Raw genomic sequence first — 25,847 nt, 5'->3', positions numbered from 1 at the left:
TATATATTTTGGGTAATGCAAAATTATAATATTACCTTGTTCGAGTTACTCCGGGATAAGAAAAAAGACTGAATAATAGTCTGGTGAAAGGTAATCCAGACCGCTGTTCTCCAATACACAAGAGTACCCTATTGTATAAAATTAAATATACCGCTACTGTACCCGGGTTACATCACCATGTATATTCAAATTAGCTAGCTGAATTCTGTCTCTAGCTCTCGTTGTTAAGTCCTTTCAGCCGGGTCTTTCCGTCATGACAAACTTGGTTTTGCGGAGGAGAATACTAGCTTTAATCAGACGGTCTAATTCTACCAAGCATACCTCAACAATCACCGTCATATTCCATCGATTTACAACAGAATATATCGTATACTCAACTTATAAAATTGTATATAGTATACTCAACTTAAAAAATTATAGAAAAGTCAAACAATTAATCACTTTTGTAAGCAAAATGGTAAACACTTCTGGTGAGTGGATTTAACTAGTAAACGAGCTGGGATACATATTCTTGAATCGTGACGTAATTCCAACAGCCCTGTCCAACAGCCCTGTTATAAAAATGTTACCATGGTTATTTTAATTACAATGTGGGACCTCGCATTTCCTTTAAATTGAGCCACATGGAGCTTAGACTGGTTGCATGTTTAGAGTTTGCCCCGGTCTTTACCGGAGTCTTTACATCCGGACTTTGGACAAGGCGGTTGTTTGCCATGCAGAAATGCCTTGGCTTGGCCTTGGCTCAATCGCCCACGCAGCATACTGTCATAAAGTAAATATTCTTGAGAGGGCACTAAATTCACGGTTTTCCTATTACCAACGCAAACCTATACAATATTCCGCTGGTTTCCGAGTGAAGAAACGTCCGCGCTATCAACTTGCCTCGATCCATTTTGAATTGATAGTAAAGTAATGCTAATATATTTCCGGGGAATTAAATGAACTTCGCCCTGATATATTGATGCATTAAAGTTAAAATTAAACCAAATAGCGCCCATAAAGAACGGCTCTTCATATGATCAAATAGGACAAAGATTTAGTCAATAGCTAGAAAGCCTTATACTCATAATGCATGTGACCCCGGGGGGGGGGGCACTCAACACAAATGACCATACGGGTATGCTCCCCCGGAAAGACCCCCCTTTTGGGTTTCGCAGCTCCGAAAGACCCCCTATATTTGACGGGATATTTGACCAAAATAAAGCTCCGAAAGACCCTTGATTTTGATAATTTCAGCTCTAAAAGACCCAAAAATTGCTCATTCCTCATATTTCTTGTTTTTTCAGGCGATTTTCAACCAAAAAGCCAAGAAAGACCCTTGATTTTGACTTTTCGCAGCTCCAAAAGACCCCATTTTACTTGTTCACAGCCCGGTTCGCAGCTCCGAAAGACCCCTTTTACCGGGTGCGCCGTCAGCTCCCAAAGACCCACCACCTCAAAATTCCGGGGAGCATACCCACCAAAAATTTTGATGTGCCCCCCCCGGGCATGTGACACATTGTGAGCTAAGGCTTTTTAGTTCCCCACTCTAGATATATCATTACAAATTATTGACATTATAGGGTATATGAAAAACAACTAAAAACCCTACCAGTAAGGGGCTGTGCAATAATTATGAGCCCTGGGGGAGGGTAAAATTGGGGGGGGGGGGCAAGAAATTTTTGGCAAGCCGAAAGGGGGGGGGGCAAGCAATTTTGGCAAGCCGAGAGGGGGGGCAAGCGATTTTGGCATGTTCAAGGGGGGGCAAAGAATTTTTGGCGGGCCGAGAGGGGGGGGGGGGCAAGCGGTTTTGGCGGGCCGAGAGGGGGGGGGCAAGTGATTTTTGGCGAGCCATTCGAAATTATACCCCCGGGGGCTCATAATTATTGCACAGCCCTAAGCGTTTCTAGTAGGCTACTTTGCTTCAGACTCTACCTGGCAAATATCAAGTCTGCCCCCTAGAATCGGTCGTCATACGCTAATGATCACCAACTGAATGAGGTCAGTTTGCCATGCGAAGTAGCTAGTGTCAACTTATTGATATAGCTTTATCTGATACATGTATATTAATGTGGTGCTAGCCGGCTCATCAAATAAGAGCAACATGGCGGAAGCCAATTCCCTAGCATCAACAATAGACAGACATATTTTAGAGTGTTCAATCTGTTCAGAACCTTTCAATGATCCAAGAGCATTACCATGTCTTCATCCATTCTGTTGTAAGTGCTTGGAACGTTGGGCCAAATCCTGCAGTAATGACAATAGCGTTGTGAGTTGTCCTCAAAAGAGCCACCGGATTCCAGAAGAGGAAGGAATAAAAGGTTTTCCTGTTCATTTTCTTGTGACCGATTTGCAAGACACTGTCGATAAAGCAAAACAGGTATGTAGTGTGCAGTACTCCACAGGGCGAATCCATGTTTTTGAAAGGGGATCAACTCATGAAAATGTTTCCGGCTCGCTTTGCTAGCCAAAATTGGACAACAAATTATGCGAATCTATTGGTCATTCTGGTGGGAGCCCAAGGAATCCCTTGGAATCGGCAAAAAATGTAAAAAAACTGGGTGTCAAAATAACTTTGATGCGCTGATTATGAGACCAATATCTTATGCTACAGATGCTGGATAGTGTGTCTGGGACCGGGCTGGGACCTATTAATGCAGTCAACGGCTTTCATGAACACCTTGTTGATCTTCTTTGAATCTCTCCATAATCCGTCGAAGGAGAGAGAGAGGGGAGGGAGGGAGGGAGAGATAGATAGCGTGATTTCTTAGGCAATGGTACGATGTGGACCACTGATGCAGTGGTGACAATGTTGTATACACCTTGACATACAGTGGCGTAGCGTCATAGGGGCACGGGGGGGGGGCACGTCGATCTGAAATTTTAAAAAATCCCATAGGAAAATTGCCGAAAAACTGCTTGTGCCCGCCCCCCCCCCGTCATACCCGCCCCCCCTTTCGGTGCCCCCACCCATCTGACGACCCACGCTACGCCACTGTTGACACAAGTGCCTCAGCAGTAATTGATCAGTCGAAACGTGCTGCCTTTTTTTCATAGCTCCGACGGCCTTTGCTGTCTCCTCTCGTGAGGGTGGGTCAGTAAAGATAAGCAAACCCTTTGCAGGCAGATAGGGATAGTTCATATATATATGGTGGACCACTATCATTGCTTAGCAAGGAGATGAAATATTCTCTCCATTCTGCATCACTGCAAGGGACCGTACCATCTCTCTTCTTGACTTTCACACTTTGTCTCATGTCCTTTCCGGAGAGGTCATGGACAATCTTCCACTTGGTGGTATAGTTTCCCAACTCATCGACAAACTTGAGCTCATCCATCTGATTTAATGGCTGCAAATTTGACAATTGCTGTTTATAAGGACATGATCCAGCTGATATTTTGAGCTTGCTGGATGAGTGCATGTACAGAGTTCCCGCTGGTCCATCATGGAGTCACAAAAATGATTTGCTCCTATAATTCTGTAATTCACGGCACCGGGGTACACATCCTTACATAACAAGTCATAATTTTGCTTAAAAACGACTTGACAAAATAAACATATACTATACTCCTCTATATTCATCCTTCTGTTATTCTACAAATTATTCTTCATTTTTTTCTTTTTATTCTTTACTCTGCAGACCATATCTACCGCAGAGCTCTGTGACAAGCATGGTCAGAAGATGAAGTACTTTTGTGAGAATTGTGACTGCGCTGCTTGCTCAGATTGCGGAATCCTTGATCCCAGTCATAGAGGTCATTCATTCATCCGCTTGAAGGAAGCACCTAGCTCCTTGGAAAATCTTACCAGAAGAGTTAGAAATGAAGAAGAAAAGTACACAACTGCAATCCAACGAACACAGCTGGTAAAGCGAAATCTTGACCGAGATGCAAAGATACAAGCCATAGATGAAGCAAAGAATGAATATATCATTTTACATTATGCAGAAAGTTGACAATCTAGTTAGAGCTTACAAGCAAGATGCCTAAGAGGAAAATTTGAGAACAATTGAACAGATTGAGGAAAAGCTCCACGTTAATCTAAACAACCTAAGAAGTTCAAATGAACTAGCACGCGATTTGTCCGAGTCTAGCTCTGATTCCGATATCAGATCCCTCTACCCCGCCTTCTACCAATCATTAAAACAACTTACTCAAGCACAACCCACTCCAGTAGATAGCAAATTTGGCCAGATCAAACTAGAGCCACCTCAACCTATTTCGATGGATTTGCTTGCTTTGGAGCAGCTGCTATGTGATAAGCTGCATATTACTGTTGCGCCTTCCCAACACTCACAAGTATTAAGCCATATGACCAGCAACGTATCAATAACAGCAAAACCCTTACCATCTGCATCTGCAACAGCAAAATACTTGCCACCACCAGCAGCAGCAAAATCCCTACAATCATCAGCAATTAAACCATTTCCAGCAAATGCTCTAGTTAATGAACATGATGAAGCAACAGCATCAAGATCTACTGGTCAGCCTGGATACTCTCAAGGTCCAAGTTTCGGCCTATTTTCGATGGCCCAGCCTATAACCTATCCCAGAATTGATAAAAAGTGGAAAGAATGTGGAAAAATCCAAACTAATCCAAACGCCAGTAGACCAATGGGTATAGCAATTCATCCTAATGGGGACATTGTTGTGACCAGTAAATGGTCACCTATCTCAATATTCTCCACGAATGGTTATTACAAACATGGTATCAAAGGCGCTCCTACTAAATTTAAGAATGATGACATTGCCATTACTCCCAGCAACCAATATATCATACCTGACAAGCATGATCAGAATCAATTCCAAATATATGACAGTCAAGGTGCCCGAGTCAGGACTATTCGCACACATGAAATCAACTATAAGCTATCCAGACCTAGATCAGTTGCTGTAGATTCAACAGGTAGAATCATAGTAGGATTAGGTTACAATGGTCACAAGACTGTGTCCATTCATCAGTGGAATGGCGATCTGATAAACAGGTACGAAACAGCATCACATCCACGCAAGTTAACCTGTACGCCAGATGATAGGCTTATCATATCATTTGATGACGATACATTGCAAGTAATGGATCAATCGGGTCACAATGCTGGTATCATTCAGCCCCTCTTGGTATTCAATCATGGAGGCCTGGGTATGTGCAAGGGGGTGACACTAAATTCACGGTTGTTCTATTAGCAACGCAAAACCTATGAAAAATTCCGCTGGTTTACTATCTAGAAAGTGAGGCCAGTTATCGATCCGTTATGAATAATTCATGTTCGACCCTTGGATCATGTTAATTGATATTGGCAAATAACAACGTTGTTAGTTTTGCGAACTTTGCCTGTTCAATGAGAGTATAGCGCGCCCCCAATACATCTGGGCACAAACCAGGCGAAAACGATCCAGTTTAATGAAATGGCGGACGGATATTCCCATCGGGCACCAGTGATATGTTTTTTCAAAGAAAGTCTACTAATTTGATATGAAATGACATTTTGCAATAGCAAAGTCAAAATTAGAACTTGCGGTCAATAATATGAAGGAAATACGTGACAGAGGCAAGGTGTGAAACACAAGTAGTATTTGAAGTTAAAATAACCTTTGATACCCGACCTGACCTTCCATAGCTTTCCATCATGGCGCCTTATTCGTTTTTATGTATTTCTATATGCTCTCAAGTAAAATAAAATACCAAACTGCACTAAGCAGACAGAATGTTACTTGGCTCCCAGCATGAATTATTGATTTTATACGGAGGTAAAGAAATACACAGTTGCCTGCAAGCCGTGCACCATACTCAAAATACTTCGGTAAATCTGAATAATGGTCACATGTAGACATATCACGTGTTCGGGAAATCACGTGGCAACATTTTAAGATTTCAGACTTGTTTACTAGTTAAATTGTCATTTGTACTATTGATTATTTATCTTTGTTAATTAATATTAATTAATATATCTTTTAAATGCTGATAAATCGTGGTTGGCTGCCCATATTATATGTTAAATTAAATGTTTTATGAATATAATTCTACCACGCAGAGGGGGTCACACAGCATAATTTCACACTACACGATTTAGCTAGATTTGGAGCTCTGCATTTCAAATTCACGTCAATTTTAAAGTTTATACACTTAATATATTTAATATAATACTTATTTTTTTGTTATAACAAACTGGAACACGAAATATACTAGCTTATTACCTATACAGAAAGGGATTTATACACATTCCTCAGCAATTTGACATGCCTGGCGCATCAAGACATTCTCTGTCTGGATAACATGACTGTCGCCCTCAATACGTCTGGGCGCAAATTTAAATAACAATATGCTATTTACATACCTATGAATGCGGCTTCATGCTAATTTCTAGCGCCGCTTCCAGGCCTATTCCGTGGTATGTGTGCTGCAGTAAACAAGGAGAACTCTTTGTTGGCAACTGGGGTAATACTGATAAAGCTGTGTACAGATTTGTGTGTACAAATGGAGAATTCAAGTATCTAGACTGCATCACTATGATGGAAAACTATCCAAGTGGTATTGCATTGTCTGCAGATGAAGAGGAACTGTTTGTGGTTGATTGTACGTCAAGTCTTGTCATTAGATTTCGATAAAACAAATCACCATTTATAATATACATGCTCCGATTTCTTTTAAAAGAAATAGGCTGAAACTGTTCATCTTACCACAAGGATTACAGCATAGTTGCACTCTATTTTTTCCTTTACCGAGTTTAACAGCAGAAAATTTGAGAATTTGAAAATTTGAGCCTATTTTAAATTTTGTTTAAAGCATTTTCAACTTTTGATCGAACTTAAAGACTTTTTGTCGTAACCATAAATTGTATAAATTGTATAGTCGAAACTATAAATTGTTTTAATCCTAGTGACAAGACGGATATGCATTTTAAAGTAATCCACGCATTTTTCATATTTGACCCCTGTATTATGGATTTACATTCCCCCCTTTCAGCTCATTGGGCTATATAACAGCGGGGAAAGGGCTTTTAAAGACCCCCTACTCCCATATAGGTCTACGTGCTATGAGCCGTACAACATTCGATATATTCGCCTTTTATATTGAAGATGGTCCCTTGTTTTAGACCATGAAGATCAGATCATCTCCAGTTATTTGGGGGATCCCCAATTTGTTTCTTTATCTTATTCTGATCACAATATTTGAGTTTCAGCTCATTGGGCTATATAATAGCGTGGGAAAGGGCTTTTAAAGACCCCCTACCCCATAGAGGTTTAAGGCCCCAGGACGCATGGGGGAAAATGGGAGATCACACAAAAACAACGACAAAATCTGTTAAAACAGGCTGCTGAATTCTGCAAAATTGTGAAAAATGAGGAGAAATGCTGCTAAATATGTGTGATTTACCATTTCCCCCATGTGACATAGGGCCTAAATATTGAAATCCTTCAATTCCTACAAAAGAAGAAATGTTGGGCTGTTCCATTTGAATTCCATACTCCCCACCCGGCAAGACATCTTCCACACAGGGAGTGTGAATATCAAATGGAGTTGCCTGAATGGGTGACCACATTTGATATCTACACTCCTGTGTGCAAGATTGACGTCATGACCTCCATCTAGATTGGCTGCATTTCACACATCAGACATACAAGGTATGCTGGTAAATCACAGTGTAAGCACATTGTGTACTTTGGAGCTGTGGAGCAAATTTGATTTAAATTTCCCGCTTCGCTTTTTTTACACTCCTGTGTGCAAGATTGACGTCATGACCTCCATCTAGAGGGTGTAAGGGTTTTAACTGGAACAGCCCATTAAGCATTGGCTGCATTTCACACATCGGACATACAAGGTAGGCTGGTAAATCACTGAATGTAAGCACATTGTGTACTTTGGAACCTGTGGAGCAAATTTGATTTAACCTTCCGGCCTTTTTTTTTTTTTTAATCTCAAAGCCCTAAGTAATATGCGTTCTCGTTCTGAAACTTTGATCCGAATCAATTCTAATTTTTTGACGCCAGACGAAAAAAAGCACTTGGAATTGCAGAAAAATGCACGTGAAGTTTTAATTTTACATGGAACCCTATGCAAAATATATAAGTTGGAGTCCAAATTGAGCTATATGCTACACATTGGCTGCCTTGAGATTCCAGTGGTTGAAAATATGAGCGATTTCGAACGTTTCAAATTTTCAGCACCCCCCCCACCTACACCCCCCTGCAGATTTTTTTTTTAAGGCGAGTGATTTCAAATGTAAAAAAATCATGATCTGAAACAGAGGCCCCATGAAGCATGGGGGGAAATGGAAGATCACACAAAAACAGCCAGATTTTCTAAAATAACGACAAAATCTGTTGAAACAGGCTGCTGAATTCTGCAAAATTGTGAAAAATGAGGAGAAATGCTGCTAAATATGTGTGATTTACCATTTTCCCCCATGTGACATAGGGCCTGGTTTACGTGCTATGAGCCGTACAACATTCGATATATTCGCCTTTTATATTGAAAGCTATTGAAGATGGTCCCTTGATTTAGATCATGAAGATCATCTCCAGTTATTGGGGGGGACCTCCCTCCCCAATTTTTTTCTTTATCTTATTCTGATCACAATATTTGAATTTCAGCTCATTGGGCTATATAATAGCGGGGGAAAGGGCTTTTAAAGACCCCTACCCCATATAGGTTTACGTGCTATGAGCCGTACAATATTCGATATATTCGCCTTTTATATTGAAGATGGTCCCTTGATTTAGACCGTCTAAAGCCTTTGCTACAAACTTTGCATATGAAAGGTTTCTGTCCAGTATGAATACGTTCATGTGCTTTCAAGTCATGTGACCGTGTAAAGCCTTTGTTACAAACTTTGCAAATGAAAGGTTTCTCTCCGGTGTGAATACGTTCATGTCTCTTCAAGTCACCCGACTCTGTAAAGCCTATGCTACAAACTTTGCATATGAAAGGTTTCTTTCTCTCCAGTATGAATACGTTCATGTACTTTCAAGACACTCGACCGTGTAAAGCCTTTGCTACAAAATGAGCATATGAAAGGTTTCTCTCCTGTATGAATAACTTCATGTCTTTTCAAGTGACCCGACCGTGTAAAGCCTTTGCTACAAACTTTGCATATGAAAGGTTTCTCTCCAGTATGAATACGTTCATGTTCTTTCAAGCTACCTAAGTGTGAAAAGCTTTTGCTACAAAATGAGCATATGAAAGGTTTCTCTCCTGTATGATTAAGTTCATGTGCTTTCAAGTCACTTAACTGTATAAAGCCTTTGTTACAAACTTTGCATATGAAAGGTTTCTCTCCAGTATGAATACGTTCATGTACTTTCAAGCTACCTGATTCTGCAAAGCCTTTGCTACAAAATGAGCATATGAAAGGCTTCTCTTTAGTGTGAATACGTTCATGCGCCTTTAGGTTACCTGTCATAGTAAAACTTTTGTCACAAAATTTACACTTAAAAAGCCCCTCTTTGGTATGAATACGTTCATGTGCCATCAACTCACCCAACCGTTTAAAGCATTTGCTACAAAATTTGCATATGAAAGGTTTCTCTCCAGTATGAATAAGTTCATGTGATTTCAGGTTTGTAACGCCTTTGTTACAAACTTTGCATATGAAAGGTTTCTCTCCAGTATGAATACGTTCATGGTTTTTCAAGTCACCCGACTGTGTAAAGCCTTTGTTACAAACTTTGCATATGAAAGGTTTCTCTCCAGTATGAATACGTTCATGTCTCTTCAAGCCACCCGACCCTGAAAAGCTTTTGCTACAAACTTTGCATATGAAAGGTTTCTCTCCAGTATGAATACGTTCATGTCTCTTCAAGTCACCCGGACCTGAAAAGCTTTTGCTACAAACTTTGCATATAAAAGATTTCTCTTTAGTGTGAATACGTTCATGTGTCTTTAAATTACTTGCCGAAGTAAAACCTTTTTCACAAAATTTACACTTAAAAAGCCCCTCTTTGGTATGAAGCTTTTCATGCCGTTTAGCATTACTAGATGTACTGAAACTCTTAGCACAAAATCGACAAGTCTTTTGTGTCTCTATTTCTTCATCCGTTGAGCAGCTGCTTCCTTGAATTGTGGATGATTTCTTTGAGAAACTGCAAGACTTGGAAACTTTCTTACAACTGGAACTTGGAGACACTTGTTGGCAAATCTGCTGAGCATAGGATACGTGTCTCTTTTTGCCTATCTTGCTCTGTAGTTCTTTGTTGCATCTCATCACCATTTTGTGTCTTAATACGTTTACACGCACACTTTTTCTTTTCCTCGTGTATGTTTTCTGTGCAACTTGGTGTTTCTTCTGTGTGCATGCATTTCCGTCCTTATTTCTATTATCCTGCCATGACTTACTCTTCCTTTCTAACAACTTTTGTCTCTTATTTGCACTGTTTGTCTTCTGTATCTTGGCAATAGGTTCACACATCACTTCACTCTTATAGTCATACCAGTAAGGACGAATCTGCATTTCATGATGCCTTATATGGGACAAATATCTAAGCACATCGTTGTAGAATCTTCTGCAGTATTTACATATGTGGGGCATTAAGTACTCCCACTCACGTGGTCGTCTTTTCGCCATTGTTCTGTAATGAAACAAATTTAAGTAAATTTGAATATGGGTAGATCGAACCCTGTATATGACAGTGTTAAGTTCCGACTGACCTTTGAGTTATGCATCATGAACTAAAACAAAGAAACACATCAATTGAACAATTAGTCCTCAAAATTGAAATTTCAACATGCTACATTGTACGTGCGCATTTTCAGCAAAATGAACGAGTTTTGTCTATTTGTACGTAAAATTGGGTAAAAAGTTAGTTTTGATTGTCAATGATGTGAAATTTTGGGCGCTCACATACAAAATCACCCCATTTTTGATGTTGGCAACACCGAATGATCCCTTTTTTCTGAAAATTTCTACACCGATAGACCCCTAGTTTCATACGCTGGTGGGCATAGGTACGTCACTTTCATATTCGAGTCCCCCCCCCCCACAGGCAACACCTTAACTCGGTCTTCAAATGATAGTCATCAATCACTCCAATTTAAACCTCTACAAGATGTATTTGGAGGCATACAAGACAAGATCCAAGATCAAATGGCCAACAGGCAGGGGGGGGGGGGTGGTAGTTGGCACTCCTACTTTGGAAAAGTGACACATATGTAGGCCTCTTTAAAAAAAACCTTTTCAGCATTGCTGTCACCCAAAAATAAGACACATTTTTGTTAACACGTATGCTGTCACCCAAAGTTATGTTCTCACCCAATCCCCCTAAATTAGGTCCAAATAATCAGTCTCTCACCCAGTGACCCCATATTTGGCACATTTTGCTCTCACCGAATAACAAAAATCATGCTCTCACCCAATGACCCCAATGTTATATATTTTGCTCTAACCAAAAGGCTTAATACTAAGAAAGCATCAGCCGTGCACCTACATGTTCATCTATATTCATCCATTCATATTGAAGTGATCCCCCGGCTAACAATCTCAGATGACTGACTATTATTAAGACCAATTTCTGCAGTCTAGTCAGTAGCTTGAAAAATTCCAGCTACAACATCTATAGGCATATCAATAGACAGCAATGCAGATTCGATATGTGTACAGAGTCATCATGGTCATGGAGTAAGATGCTCAAGAAGTCTAGCTCCTCGAATTTGCTCACTGATAGCTTTGCATTCAAGGCTAGAGTCCAAAGCTATCGAAATCTATTCATAACCTCATTAATATATGCGATGTGTTTAATCCACAGAGGTCGGTATTTTGGTTTAATCCAATTACAGATAATAACTTTAAAATACGCGAACGCAAATGCAGGTCATTGAAAAAGTATAATGACCGCGTCTCGTGACGTAGCTAATAGTACGCTTAACAATGACCGCGTTACGTGACGTGTTATGCATTCGAACAATTTACGCGGGCGTTGGCCGCCGTATTTGGACATCACCTGATTGCGCGCTAGTGTGATTGGTTGCTAGCGGTATTTCCCTAATGGGCTATTCGATTTTTTACAGGAAAAACAAACAAGAGCACCAATGGCGCTGTGGCTCTACGCTTTTTTTTGTGGGAAAGCAATTGTTCTTGGGGTCGAATGCTCAACAGGTTGGTAGCTGTATGGAAAGGTTGGGTAGGTCGGTCAATTTTTTTTAAACCTTCAGTTTGAAAAAATTCTCCACAAATATTCAATACGTCCTTGAAACTCGATGTGGAGTTAATCTTCCTCTGAAAATAATTCATTAGTGTGCAAATTACTACTGAACCAGCAAGAATAATTTGTTCTGCAAAATTTTAAAATTCCTTTTTAAAATTCCTTTTCCCTTCAACAGCTATAGTAAGCCTTGACAACTATTAGAATTCATCTAAATTGACCTCAGATGACCCCGAAATGACCTCCCAAAAATTTGGATCTAAATGGTGACCTCTGATAACCCCAAAATGACCTTCCAAACATTTGACTTTAAATGTTGACTGTGCCCACCAAGTTCCATGCCCATACAACAGTTTGTATTAATTTGACCTCAGATGACCCCGATGACCCCGGATGACCCCAAAATGCCTTTCCAAAAATTTGGCTCCAAATGTTGACTGTACCCACCAAGTTTAATGCCCATACGACAGTTTTTAGTCATTTGACCTCAGATGACCCCTGGGTGACCCCAGATGACCTTTCCAAAATTTGACTCCAAATGTAACCCAGTGCCGTGACCAATACCCGCTGGAAGTAGTCCTCTGAAGTGGCGAACGGCCTCGCTGGCCAGCTTTTGCTGATGTTGACTGTACCCACCAAGTTTCATGCCCATACGACAATTTTAGTAATTTTACCGCAGATGACCCCTGGATGACCCCAAAATGACCTTCCAAAAATTTGGCTCTAAATGTTGACTGTACCCACCAAGTTTCATGCCCATACGAGTTTTGCTAATTTGACTTCAGATGACCCCTGGATGACCTCTGGTGACCTTGACCCACTTACCAATACAAACTTGTTCTGTGCGACCCCCCCATACGACAATTTTTAGTAATTTGACCTCAGATGACCCCTGGGTGACCCCAGATGACCTTTCCAAAATTTGACTCCAAATGTAGCCCTGGACCCAGTGCCGTGACCAATACCCGCTGAAAGTAGTCGTCTGAAGTGGCGAACGGCCTCGCCCAGGCGCTTTTTGCTGATGTTGACTGTACCCACCAAGTTTCATGCCCATACGACAATTTTAGTAATTTGACCTCAGATGACCCTGGGTGACCCCAAAATGACCTTCCCAAAATTTGACTCCAATTGTTGACTGTACCCACCAGGTTTCATGCCCATACAACAGTTTTTAGTAATTTGACCTCAGATGACCCATGGGTGACCCCAGATGATCTTCCCAAAATTTGACTCCAAATGTAGCCCTGGACCCAGAGCCGTGACCAATACCCGCTGGAAGTAGTCCTCTGAAGTGGCGAACGGCCTGCATGGGCGCGCTTATGCCGCTGTTGACTGTACCCACCAAGTTTCATGCCCATACAATTTTTAGCAATTTGACCTCAGATGACCCCTGGGTGACCCCAAAATGACCATCCCAAAATTTGACTCCAATTGTTGACTGTACCCACCAAGTTTCATGCCCATACGACAATTTTTAGTAATTTGACCTCAGATGACCCCTGGGTGACCCCAAAATGACCTTCCCAAAATTTGACTCAATTGTTGACTGTACCCACCAAGTTTCATGCCCATACAACAGTTTTAGTAATTTGACCTCAGATGACCCTCGGTGACCCCAGATGACCTTTCCAAAATTTGACTCCAAATGTAGCCCTGGACCCAGTGCCGTGACCAGTACCCGCTGGAAGTAGTCCTCTGAAGTGGCGAACTGTCGCTTCGGCCAGTTCTACTCCAAATGTTGACTGGGTAACCAAGTTTCATGCCCATACAACAGTTTTTGCAAATTTGACCTCAGATGACCCCTGGATGACCTCACAATACAAACTGCCACAAAAATACAAACTGCCTGGGGTCAACTCAAGATGCACTTAGTACAGGGATCTATACGATGATTTTGGTTTTTTTTTGGTGGATCACTGTATAGGCATTTTACACATAACTAGAGCGATAACCGCACCATAGCTGAACCATGATGTGGCTTCGGCAGTATATTGTGGTAGGCCTATACATACAATTGAAGCATTTTGAAAACTTGACCTTTGACCCCTTTATTACCCCTTAATGACCTTAAATGAATTTTAAAATATTTGCAACATGTTTAGAATGTCATAAGAATTATTGTTTAAATTTCAGCTCAATTGAGGCATTTTGTAAAACTTGACCTTTGACCCCTTTATGACCCCTTAATGACCTTAAATGAATCTTAAAATGTTTTTAAAATGTTTAGCATGTCATAAGGATCATTGCATATAAATTTCAGCTCAATTGGGGCATTTTGAAAAACTTGACCTTTGACCCCTTTATGACCCCTTAATGACCTTAAATGAATTTTAAAATATTTGCAACATGTTTAGAATGTCATAAGGATCATTGCGTTTAAATTTCAGCTCCATTGGAGCATTTTGAACAACTTGACCTTTGACCCCTTTATAACCCCTTAATGACCTTAAATAAATTTAAACATGTTTTAAACATGTTTAGAATGTCATAAGGATCATTGCCCTTTTCCCTTCAACAACTATAGTAAGCCTTGACAACTATTAGAATTCATCTAAATTGACCTCAGACGACCCCGAAATGACCTCCCAAAAATTTGGCTCTAAATGGTGACCTCTGATAACCCCAAAATGACCTTCCAAACATTTGACTTCAAATGTTGACTGTGCCCACCAAGTTCCATGCCCATACAACAGTTTGTATTAATTTGACCTCAGATGACCCCTGGATGACCCCGGATGACCCCAAAATGCCTTTCCAAAAATTTGGCTCCAAATGTTGACTGTACCCACCAAGTTTAATGCCCATACGACAGTTTTTAGTCATTTGACCTCAGATGACCCCTGGCTGACTCCGAAATGAGCCTCCAAATATTTGACTCTAAATGTTGACTGTACGCACCAAGTTTCATGCACATACGACAGTTTTTAGTAATTTTACCTCAGATGACCCCTGGATGACCCCAAAATGACCTTCCAAAAATTTGGCTCTAAATGTTGACTGTACCCACCAAGTTTCATGCCCATACGAGTTTTGCTAATTTGACTCCAGATGACCCCTGGGTGACCCCAAATGACCTTCCCAAAATTTGACTCCAATTGTTGACTGTACCCACCAAGTTTCATGCCCATACAACAGTTTTTAGTAATTTGACCTCAGATGACCCCTCGGTGACCCCAGATGACCTTTCCAAAATTTGACTCCAAATGTAGCCCTGGACCCAGTGCCGTGACCAGTACCCGCTGGAAGTAGTCCTCTGAAGTGGCGAACTGTCGCTTCGGCCAGCTCTACTCCAAATGTTGACTGGCTAACCAAGTTTCATGCCCATACGACAGTTTTTGCAAATTTGACCTCAGATGACTCCTGGATGACCTCACAATACAAACTGCCACAAAAATACAAACTGCCTGGGGTCAACTCAAGATGCACTTAAACCCCATTCCCCACCCCCCACCCATGTCAAAAAAGAAATCTACGCCACTGTACATCACTGATTTATGATAAGATGTCACAAACTACTTTTTATTCCTTTTAATATACTGATAAAGAAGATTTTGCAACTCATTCATTTTACACCAATTGAAAGGGGCTATGTACTGCATCCAGCATCAACATGTATGAGAAGTTGATGCATAGGGCCTACTTACAATTTAAGAGATTGAAAATTAATAACTCAGCTTGATAGTTCATTAAACTCATTTGATTTTTTATATTCTGTATGATTGAATTAAATTACAACTTAAAAAATTAAATAAATTAGTTTTACAGCCATTTTAGCCTAATTACATAAAACTAATGAATTATAATAATTTTGACCCCAAGTTTCCAAACCTGCCACTTGAAAGATTGTTCTTGGTGCAAAAAACTATAGTCGATGGATAATATCACCTGTGGTACCGTATTGAAGTGCATGTACATGTACTAGCTGGAGCACAGGGTGGCAGTTTGAACCAAAAACTGTGTACATGCATGTGAAATAAATAATATTTTAGAAAAATAGATAAAACAAGTTCAAATACCCTGTGGGGTTCTATCTAGTTGAAGGTATATGAGGATGTGCCACGATTTTGGGGTCCTTTTCAGCGATTTTGGTATATTGATGGGTAGATATTCACCAATATTTGGAGAAAAGTGCCCAATTACTGCAATTAGGGTAAATTTAGGTGCTTTTTGTGAAAATTGGTATACTGATAGCCTGGTGGCAAAAACAGTAAAGGCATAATTTTTCAGCCTGATATGTGGCAGTGACGTGATGCGTTGAGGCAGCGCATCTATTGCGCGTCATTGCGCGTGTGCATACGTCGATCAGCACTTTAAGTGTCCACTAGCTACATGTACTTGAAGCTGTGCCTATAAATGAAATGCACACTGACATCACTGCTACATGGTGATGAAAAATGGTACAGATGCGAGAAAGTCAGCATTCAAAGGTCTGTGTGGCACATCCCTGTAACTAAAATTACAAAGACCCCACTCCTCCAAGCAATACTTTCTATTTTGGTTGGTGGGGGGGGTCATATGATTTTCATGTAGCTCGGAGGGGGGTTATATGGTTTTTATTATCGGAGAAGGGGGGTCATATAGTTTTCGGCAGTGACTTTCTGTCTGCTCCCGGCCCCCCCCTCCGGTAGAAATAATGAACGGTCCCTAAACTGAATTAATATTTTGTCCTAATTTTATTGTTACACCCTGTTTATTTTATCATATTATTCAGGTCGGTCCGTGCCACGTCACTTCCGGTTGATGATGCGACTCAAATTTGAGTGAAAACAAGTCCTTGGTTTAATTTTTTCTTGATGATTTCTGTCATTGGTGTTGTGTATATTTCGATCGCAAATAGTCAGTGGAATCAAACAAGTTGTAGTGATGTCACACAGAAATTAAATATTAGTGCTAGACATATCAAGTTACCCCTCATTTTGAAGCTTATGATGTTGCGGACATAATGAAGTAACGGGATTAGCGCTAATTAAATATTCAAAGTTAACGAATTTGTCTGTCGAATGAAGTATTTTACTAATTTTATAAAAATTAAAGTCAAATTGTATTTTTTAGCTAAGTTTGTTTAATGTTTACATGAAATAACCCTAAATAAAGATGTTTAAGGTATTAATCTTGATTAAATATGCTAATTAATTGCTAATTAAACGAATTCACTATATATGCAATTTTTGTACTGGGAAATTCCTTTATTTGTTCGTTATTTTATGATTTTAAAAATAATTATCTAGTCTTCTAGAAGAAGAAAACTATTTATTTAATGTAATTATAAAATTAATAAATGATTTAAAATCGCGATTTTCAAACCACTAAATTCACAATTTATTTATGGAACTTTTCCAAGCTTTTATTCAAAATTTGAATTAATATTTAGTTACAAACTTACTTTTAACTACACTAGCATTAAATTCTAGCAAAATATTTCAAGTATTAATGGAACTAGGGCAATTCTCAGAGAGCAAGTTTTTACATGTTACAGAATAGCAGCACCGATTTACGTGTGCTGTGTGTCATCGCTAAAACAAGTTTCTAAGTTTTCATCTGGAGTGGAAGTTACTTACTTGATTTATCATTTTATATTTGACAAACCGACAATTAAAGTCCATGGTCGAGTGTTGTTTTTTCCGAAATTGACGATCATCACTCCAGGGAAGGGGGTCCACCGTGAGCTTAAAGTTCGGACAGAGGCAACCAGTAAAAGTTCGGCCGGCAGCTATTGAATTATATACAGTTATACAAACATATTAATAGCTGCCTTTAGTGAATGTTTTTATATTACCCCATGTCTCAGACAATACTCAATAAAATGCAAATCCATTTGAAGTAAGCAAAAAGGCAGCTATTTTCAGACATATTTGAAGTTATAATAATAGCTGCCATGTGCACGTTTCTCTATTTACAGCCATTTCTGCATGGAAAATGGGTCCATCGTGTGCTGCGAGCTTAAAGTTTGTGCATTTAATAGGTGCCTTTTACTAATGACAAAACAAGCAGGCAGCTATTTAGTTTTCATTACTTTATACTGAACATCACTGTGGCTGCCATATGAATAACAATCATGACAATGTAATAAATGTACTTAGATCTACATGTATGTTGCTTATCAGTCCATATGATATTGGCAAATTAGGTAGCATCATTCAGTTTATGCTCTCTCAGATTAGGTGTCTGTTTTCTATCTTGCTCCACCACTTGCAAGACATTTTGATTATGTTCCTCACTCTGGGCAGCAGCTAGGAAATCTCCACTGCGTTTCACGCCACGTTCTACTGCATCATTTACCGCACAGTTGACGGCTCTAACATTGCTAAGCAATTGCAGATAAACTGAGGACTCGGGCCAAGTGTCAACATTGTCTGCTAGGAATTTGTTATTGATCTGCAGGATGTTCATGTAGTGAACCTTGCCTGCAAAATCAGCTTGGACGACTGTTGACTAAGTGATATTCTCAGGGTCAGGGAACTTTGGCTTTCCAAAGCCTGCGCCAAGTGAATACATGGCTTTAGTGCTGCTGCATCAGGTTGAAGATGAAGTAGCCTTCTCGCTAAAGCTTGTCTCTATTGTACTGGTATCTTTCCACTGAAGACAGCAAGCGGTGCCATCTCTTCGGTGAGATACATGTACCACAGATGTCTGTTCAGGGCTTTGTGGGTTTGCGTGCACTTGTTGCAACACCGAAATTGATATTGGCATACTGCAGGAGGCGCTTGTACAACTGAAGATCGTTCCATGGCGGGCCAGAAGCAACACTGCATGTTATCCAGCAGGAACTTTAGATTATTGTTGCAAATACAACAAATTCACATATCTTTAGTAGCTGGTGCTTTGTTGTCACAGTGCCTTGCGGAAGCTGTTCAATGTGATTCTGCATTAGAGAGATTTTGATACTATACAACAGTTTGGACATACATGACTGCTTGAATGTAATTGATTGGCCCGAGTCCGTAGCTTTACTGCTATCGCTTGGCAATGTTAGAGCCGTCAATGTGGTAAATGATGCAGCAGAAAGTGTTGTGAAACTCATACAGATTTCCTAGCTACTGCCCAGAGTGAGGAACATAATCAAATGTCTTACAAGTGGTGGAGCAAGATAGAAAACAGACACCTAATCTGAGAAAGCATATCATATGGACTGATAAATATTAAGCAATTTATTACATTGTTATTCATATGGCAGCCACAGTGATGTGCAGTATAAAGTAATGAAAACTAAATAGCTGCCTGATTGATTTATCATTTAGTTAAAAGGCACCTATCATACACAAACTTTAAGCTTGTAGCGCGTGATGGATCCATTTTTCATGCAGAAACAGCTGTAAATAGAGAAACATGCACATGGCAGCTATTATTATGACCTCAAATATGTCTGAAAATAGCTGCCTTTTTGCTTAGTTCAAATGGATTTGCATTTTATTGAGTATTGTCTGGGATATGAGGTACTATAAAAACATTCACTAAAGGCAGCTATTAATATGTATGTATAACTGTATATATAATTCAATAGCTGCCGGCCGAACTTTTACTGGTTGCCTCTGTCCTAACTTTAAGCTCACGGTGGACCCCTTCCCGACCTCCGATTGAATTTAAATTTGGAGGGGATGATTTTCTAGTTAAATGGAACAGTTTGACACTAGGTAGAAAAAATATGGTTGACATGAGGGGCTTTTGATGCACCCTATACCTACCCTGTATAATGACTCCCATTGTATCATTTTTGAAATCGCTTGAGTATACGCTCTCAGAATATATACTTTTATAATAGGGTTCTCATGTAAACTTATTGAGTTATAGCACCAAACCTGTAAAAGCATGCGATTTGCTTGAAAAATGCACACGTCACGCAATTGGTACCCAGTATAAAAAACATGACCAGAAATAAAGCATGAATATATATTAGGTATGCCAGGCAAACACATTTGCTAGGCAGCCAAATTCACCGACAATACATTTTTACATAGAAATTTAAAACAACTGGCCGAAGAAAGAAACCTCTTCTTCTTGGTTTCGGTCGACAGAGCGACTTTTATTATATGTCACATTTCGTCAACACTTGATCCTGGAACATAGGATTGATTGCAGATATCAGAACCGGGATGATCCCCTTCTCTTTTTCGAATAGCTCTGACACTTTAACGCACAGGGATGAATCCTCCTGAACACGGGACCAACGGCTTTACGTGACTTCCGAACCACGGACATCGCACACACACTACCTATATCTGCACGTGCTAAGCAGTGTATGGGGGCGAGAAGAAATTCTACAATTAAATTCTGTGATGTAACTGAACTTAATTGAAGGATTCCCGACCATATAGGAACTTTTTGGGAGGCAGGAGAATTTTCACCTAAGGCAAGCCCAAGGCTCGAACTCTCGTCGATCGCATCTCCCGGCCGACAGCGCAATGCCTTAACCGCTCGGCCATCTCGCCCTCTTAAAACCTACATAAATATGTTTTCTATACTTCACTTGACCCAAATATATGATTTTTTATGGTGATAAGTCACTCGCACATGGAATTTTAGAGGGATTTTGATAGCAGTTCCATTAAAAAAAGCTGCTATCATCATGAGACTAAGATCTAGAAACACCCCCGAAATGCCGTTTTGGGGAATTTTGCTAGCTGAAACTTTTTGACATTGTTGTTTGATGAAAGTCAATCTTTGACAAGATGTAACTTTGCTACGGAAAGTGCTATGAAAAAAAGGTTTTCATTTTTGGCTTTGTTTACTCAAGGGCTTTAATTTGATATATAAAATGATGCAGTTTGATAACAAATTTGAATTCACCTAGCTATAACTTATAAGCTTAAAAAAAATATCATGATGATTAAATAAATAGTTGTCGAATGTCGACATGGTCGAGAAATCAAAGCAGCACTGAACACTCCGAGATATCTCAAAGATAGTGTTTTCATCCTTTGAAAATTACTTACAGTCTGAGTTGGAATTCTTCTTTACTGAATAAAACGACTTTTTTTCTCACTGAAATCTTAGCTTATTAGGCTAAGTAAAAAATAAAACATGTTTCACGTCCGGGTTTTCGAAAAAAAGAGGAAGAGGGGCTTTTTATTTTCTATTTTTATCGCAAAATTGGTGTAAATACCCATACTTAGAGCTGTTTTAGCGTACAATCCGTACATACAATAATGCCTGGAAAAAGGAGGAGGCCCTTTTTTATTTCTTGTTCTAAGAGTTGCACCCCTCTAATGATCACAAAACCTTCCTAAAATGTTTCTTGTATCTTAACAAGGCTATAGAAAGCATCCCAACTTCCTAGACATATTTTTTGAAAAGTTACAACTGAATTTCAAAAAATAAAAAATTATTTGAGAAAACCTCAAAAAAGGAAGCGGGAGGGGACGTGAAACATGTTTATTTTTTTATTTGGCCTTATACCACCATGTCTGTGGCGGTAATCCATGTATTCCAGCCGTTCAAGGTATCTATGAATAATTAAGTAGGTGACGTATTTACCGATTCTTAAGCTGAATTTTCAATTTATATTCGATCGCCGAGCGATTGCGATCAAACGCTTTTGAAAAGTGATGAGCAATCGCCGAATTTTGCGTTTCATCGCTCGTCGCTTTTGCATTTATACAAGTTTATCACGGAGATAGCGATTGCAGACGACAATTAAAATGTTCGAAATGTCACAAAATTCATTTTTAGAACATCCATTTATGTCAATCGATTGAGAAAGGTAAATTATTTAACAAAATAATAGATTCAGATGATTGGTTGACGCATTCACGTGTCAAGCGATATCGCAGGGAAGTTGAGATTTCTTCAACTTGCAAAAGCGACGTCGTTTTTGCCTCGGCGATTTGAATCGATTGATCGGCTTGACGCTCTGGAAATGTAAAGTAAAGCCTGGTGGATAGTCACAGCGTTTTTCACGCAGAGGCAAATCGCCGCGATTTCTCGCCAACGTGTGCGACTTTTCGGCGAAAGTGTGAGACTTATCACGCTTTCAATTGCGAGAAAAAAAATTATAGGCTGGCGTTGCCAGTCTATTATGGTGTCATTTTCGTATCTCTCTCTTGTGCTTTGAATATTCACCGCCAAATAGATAGTCTCGAGTCTTGCACAATTATACTCCGGCGGAGTCAAACGGTCAGGCTAAATAACCTAATAGGCCTATATTAAAATAATAATAATAATTATATAGTGGTTATATTAGGCCCTAAGCTGCCCTATACCACTGAGGATCATGAAAGTAGCCTAGATCACTGCACATCACAGGCATGAGAATCTTCCTGCTTTTGCAGGTCCAAATTTCCGCACTTTCTTATAATTTCAGCCCGTTTTTGGCCTTTTTAGCCTCATTTCACACACTTTTTCACAGTGGCGTAGCTAGGGGTGGGCAGGGTGGGCGACTCGCCCACCCTGGAAAAATCTGGGGGGAAATTTTGGAGCGAGAAGGGGAAAAAAAGAGAAAGGAAAGGGGGAAGAAAAAAGAAAAGAAGGAAAAAGAAAAAGAAAAAAGAAAGGAAAAAAAGGAAAGAAGAGAAAAGGAAGAGGGAATGGGGAAAGAAAGGGTCAAGGAAAAGCAACAGAGAGGAAACCTGAATAAATAAAAAAGAGGGAAATGAAAAACAAAAGGGAAGCCTAAGAGGGATGGGGGAAGGAAAAGAGAAAGGGGAACGAAAGAGGGAAAAAGAGGAAAAACAACAACTTGCATGTTTATTGGGGGAAGCAATTCATGCACAGGGGGAAGGAGTGTAAGAAAGGGGAAGAAATTGAAGAGTATGAAGAAGGGTAGAGAATTTAAGGAAGGGAACGGAAAGTGATTAGAGATGAAGTAATTTAAGTGAGTGTAATGGGAGGGGGAAGGAATGAGAGAAAGGGGAATAAACTGAAGAATATGAAAAAGACGAAAAGAGAAAGAATGGAAACTTAAGGAACAGAAGGGGAAGTATAGTAATTGGAAAGTAATTTAATGGTAGGGGGAAGGAATGAGGGAAAGGGGAAGATATTGGAGAATGTAAAGAAGAAGGAAATAGAACGAAGGGGAGAAGGGAGAAATAATTTAAGTGAATGTAATAGTGAATGTAACAACTTGTTAAATCAACTCAAGAGTATCAGTATTGTTTTATTGTATTGTTCTTTACATTGTAAATTCATTTTTGTTTCCTTTCAGATAATTCTAAAATTTAACTTAACATGGCAAAATTTTCACATAAAGACGTTACAAATGTATGCAAGGAGCCTTCTCCTCATGGTATAAATATGCCCAAAACCAATGAGCTAATTCTAAAATCAAACATTTTTTACATAGCAAACTTCACATAAAAACGTTACAAATGTATGCAATGACATACCTGCCAACTGTCCCTATTTAATAGGGATTGTCCCCATTTTTACTGAAACAAAAAGCATTAAAGAGAGCGATTTTGCCATGTGTCCCTATTTTTGAAAAATATGACTAAAGTAATGTATCAGAAATTCAGCAATGTCCCTATTTTTGAGTTTTTTCTCCCATTTGTCCCTATTTTTGAGATTTTAGGGTTGGCAGGTATGCAATGAGGCTTCCCCTCATGGTGTAAAAATGCCCCAAAACCAAAACCAATGAGCTTCCAGGGGCCCTTTCAGATAATTCTAAAATCAAAACATTTTTTACATGGCAAACTTTTCACATAAAAACGTTACAAATATATGCAATGAGGCTTCCCCTCATGGTGTAAAAATGCCCCAAACCCATGAGCTTCCGGGTGCTTCGCCCCTGGACCCCCACCACAGGGGCCCTAAAGCGGCCACTGGACCCCACGTTAGTGGTCGCTCCACTCGCTATGCTCGCTTCGCTCTATTTATTTATTAACTTGGGGGACATTTTTTGGAGCCTTGCCCACCCTGGCAAAGAGGGCTGGCTACGCCCCTGCTTTTTCAGGCTTTTTCAAACTGTTCAGGTTTTTTCATGGCTGATCATTCTTATGCCTGACATCATGATGCACATACTGACTATTGAAAAAGATCAAAAGATCTATCTCTTCCCTGCATCCACTCCTTCGATTATTTAACAAGTAGCAATGGATTGTAAGGAATTCATTTTCTTTTGGACATCACGATAATCAATCCGATGTAAGATATAGAGATGAGGATATTGTTCCACTTTTAATTTGAAGCTGTTCAATTTGTTCGTCGGTCAAGTTCGCCACGATGTCTGTGATTTCTTCATGCTTACTTTGGGGCAAGTCACGTGGGGAAATAACACGACCTGATTGGACAGGTACAGAAAATCGCCAGCTAAAATCGTTTCCAGTAGAAAAAATTTCTACTTGAACTTTTTCTATCGCAACTCCGTCGGCGGCAAAAAATGGACTCGCTAGCGTTTTCCGCTGAACAAGTGCGACAAAGTCGCTGTTCGTCGGCGGGAAAAAAATCGCTGCGATTTGCCGCTGCGAGTAAAACGCTGTGACTATCCACCAGGCTTAAAGCTGAATTTATACTCAATCGCCGAGCGATTGCGATAAAACGCTTTTGGAAAGCGATGGGCAATCGCCGAATTTTGCGATGCATCGCTCGTCGCTTTTGCATTTATACTTTTCACGGCGATAGCGATTGCAGACGGCAATTAAAATATTCTAAATGCCACAAAATACATTTTTAAAACATCGGTTGCTGTCAATAATTTTTGCTTAGAATTAATTCATCACCAAAAATTAATAATCGAGAAAGGTAAATTAATTAGCAAAATAATAGATCCAGATGGTTGTATATGATTGGTTGACGCATTCACGTGTCAAGCGATATCGCAGGGAAGCAGGGAAGTTGAGATTTCTTCAACTTGCAAAAGCGCCCGGCAAAAGCGACGTCGTTTTTGCCTCAGCGATTTGAATCGATTGATCGGCTTGACGCTCTGGAAATGTAAGTAAACATTGAGCATGCGTGAAAATCGCTTTTCTGCAAAAGCGATCGAGTATAAATTCAGCTTAAGTCACCCTACATTTCCATATTCAGCACCGCCGCATTTTGGTCATCCTGGCCAAGCATTCCAACATCCTTACAGTCACATGACCAGACAGAGTGCTATGAACGATGTTCGTCATCACATGACTCAAAATAACCCCACATAAGCCTACGCAAGACCAGAACAGCAAGGCAGGGAGTAGGGGTTATCAAGCGCTAAATAAGCACAAGGATAGAGATCAGGCTTTAGCAATGGGCCAAGTGCTTCCCACACCAGTCAAAAGCATAGTAAACTCAACAATGGTTTTGCCCATGGGATGGAGGATGCTGTGATCAAGGAGTATAGCACTAGCTATGCTAAACATAAGCAGGTTGGCTCCAACAATGGTCTCAAACATGGTTCAGCTGATGATACTTCAGCCACTGGGCATGTGTCTAGTCATACCGGGCAAAAGCAGGAAGGAATTCCCATTGATCCTACACATGATATAGTATACAAATATTAACTGTCTATAAGTGTGATGGTCGAAATAATTATAATCACGAGGTGAAAGATGGATTGTTCCATTCCACGAGCCGGAACGGCGAGTGGAATGGAACAATACATCTTTCACCGAGTGATTATATTTCGACCATTACACGAATTTAAGACAGTTAATATTTGTTTTATATCACTCATGCATAAATTCTATTACTAAAATACTATTTAAGGTAGGAAATACATTTTTTTTTTATTATAACACCATGTTTTGCTGTGATATATTTCACATTTTGGGGTCCACCCCATAACTAAATCGGCGAGTCCAAGAGTCAGCGCACGGCTTGGCGCA

At 39.8% G+C, this 25,847-nt stretch overlaps 1 protein-coding gene across 1 annotated transcript; it reads right to left on the bottom strand.

Moving 5' to 3' along the window:
• Window positions 1–8,705: 8,705 nt before the first annotated feature.
• LOC140136562 (uncharacterized) lies at window positions 8,706–21,106 on the bottom strand. Its single transcript, XM_072158260.1, has 2 exons — window positions 21,045–21,106; window positions 8,706–10,545 (listed from the first exon to the last, which is right to left on the bottom strand). Exon 2 carries the CDS (start codon window positions 10,539–10,541, stop codon window positions 8,886–8,888), a length of 1,656 nt encoding a protein of 551 aa, XP_072014361.1. The 5' UTR covers window positions 10,542–10,545; window positions 21,045–21,106; the 3' UTR covers window positions 8,706–8,885.
• Between the last annotated feature and the right edge of the window lie 4,741 nt (window positions 21,107–25,847).

Source organism: Amphiura filiformis, chromosome 16 (genome assembly GCF_039555335.1).
Source record: "Amphiura filiformis chromosome 16, Afil_fr2py, whole genome shotgun sequence".
In the NCBI taxonomy this organism is placed as follows: domain Eukaryota; kingdom Metazoa; phylum Echinodermata; class Ophiuroidea; order Amphilepidida; family Amphiuridae; genus Amphiura; species Amphiura filiformis.
Note: the sequence above shows the minus strand (reverse complement) of the source record. Positions and strands in the feature narration are given on the sequence as shown.

What these genes read in the sequence shown, in the direction of transcription:
- LOC140136562 (XM_072158260.1), bottom strand. Translation starts at nt 10,541, where the DNA reads ATGGCGAAAAGACGACCACGTGAGTGGGAGTACTTAATGCCCCACATA.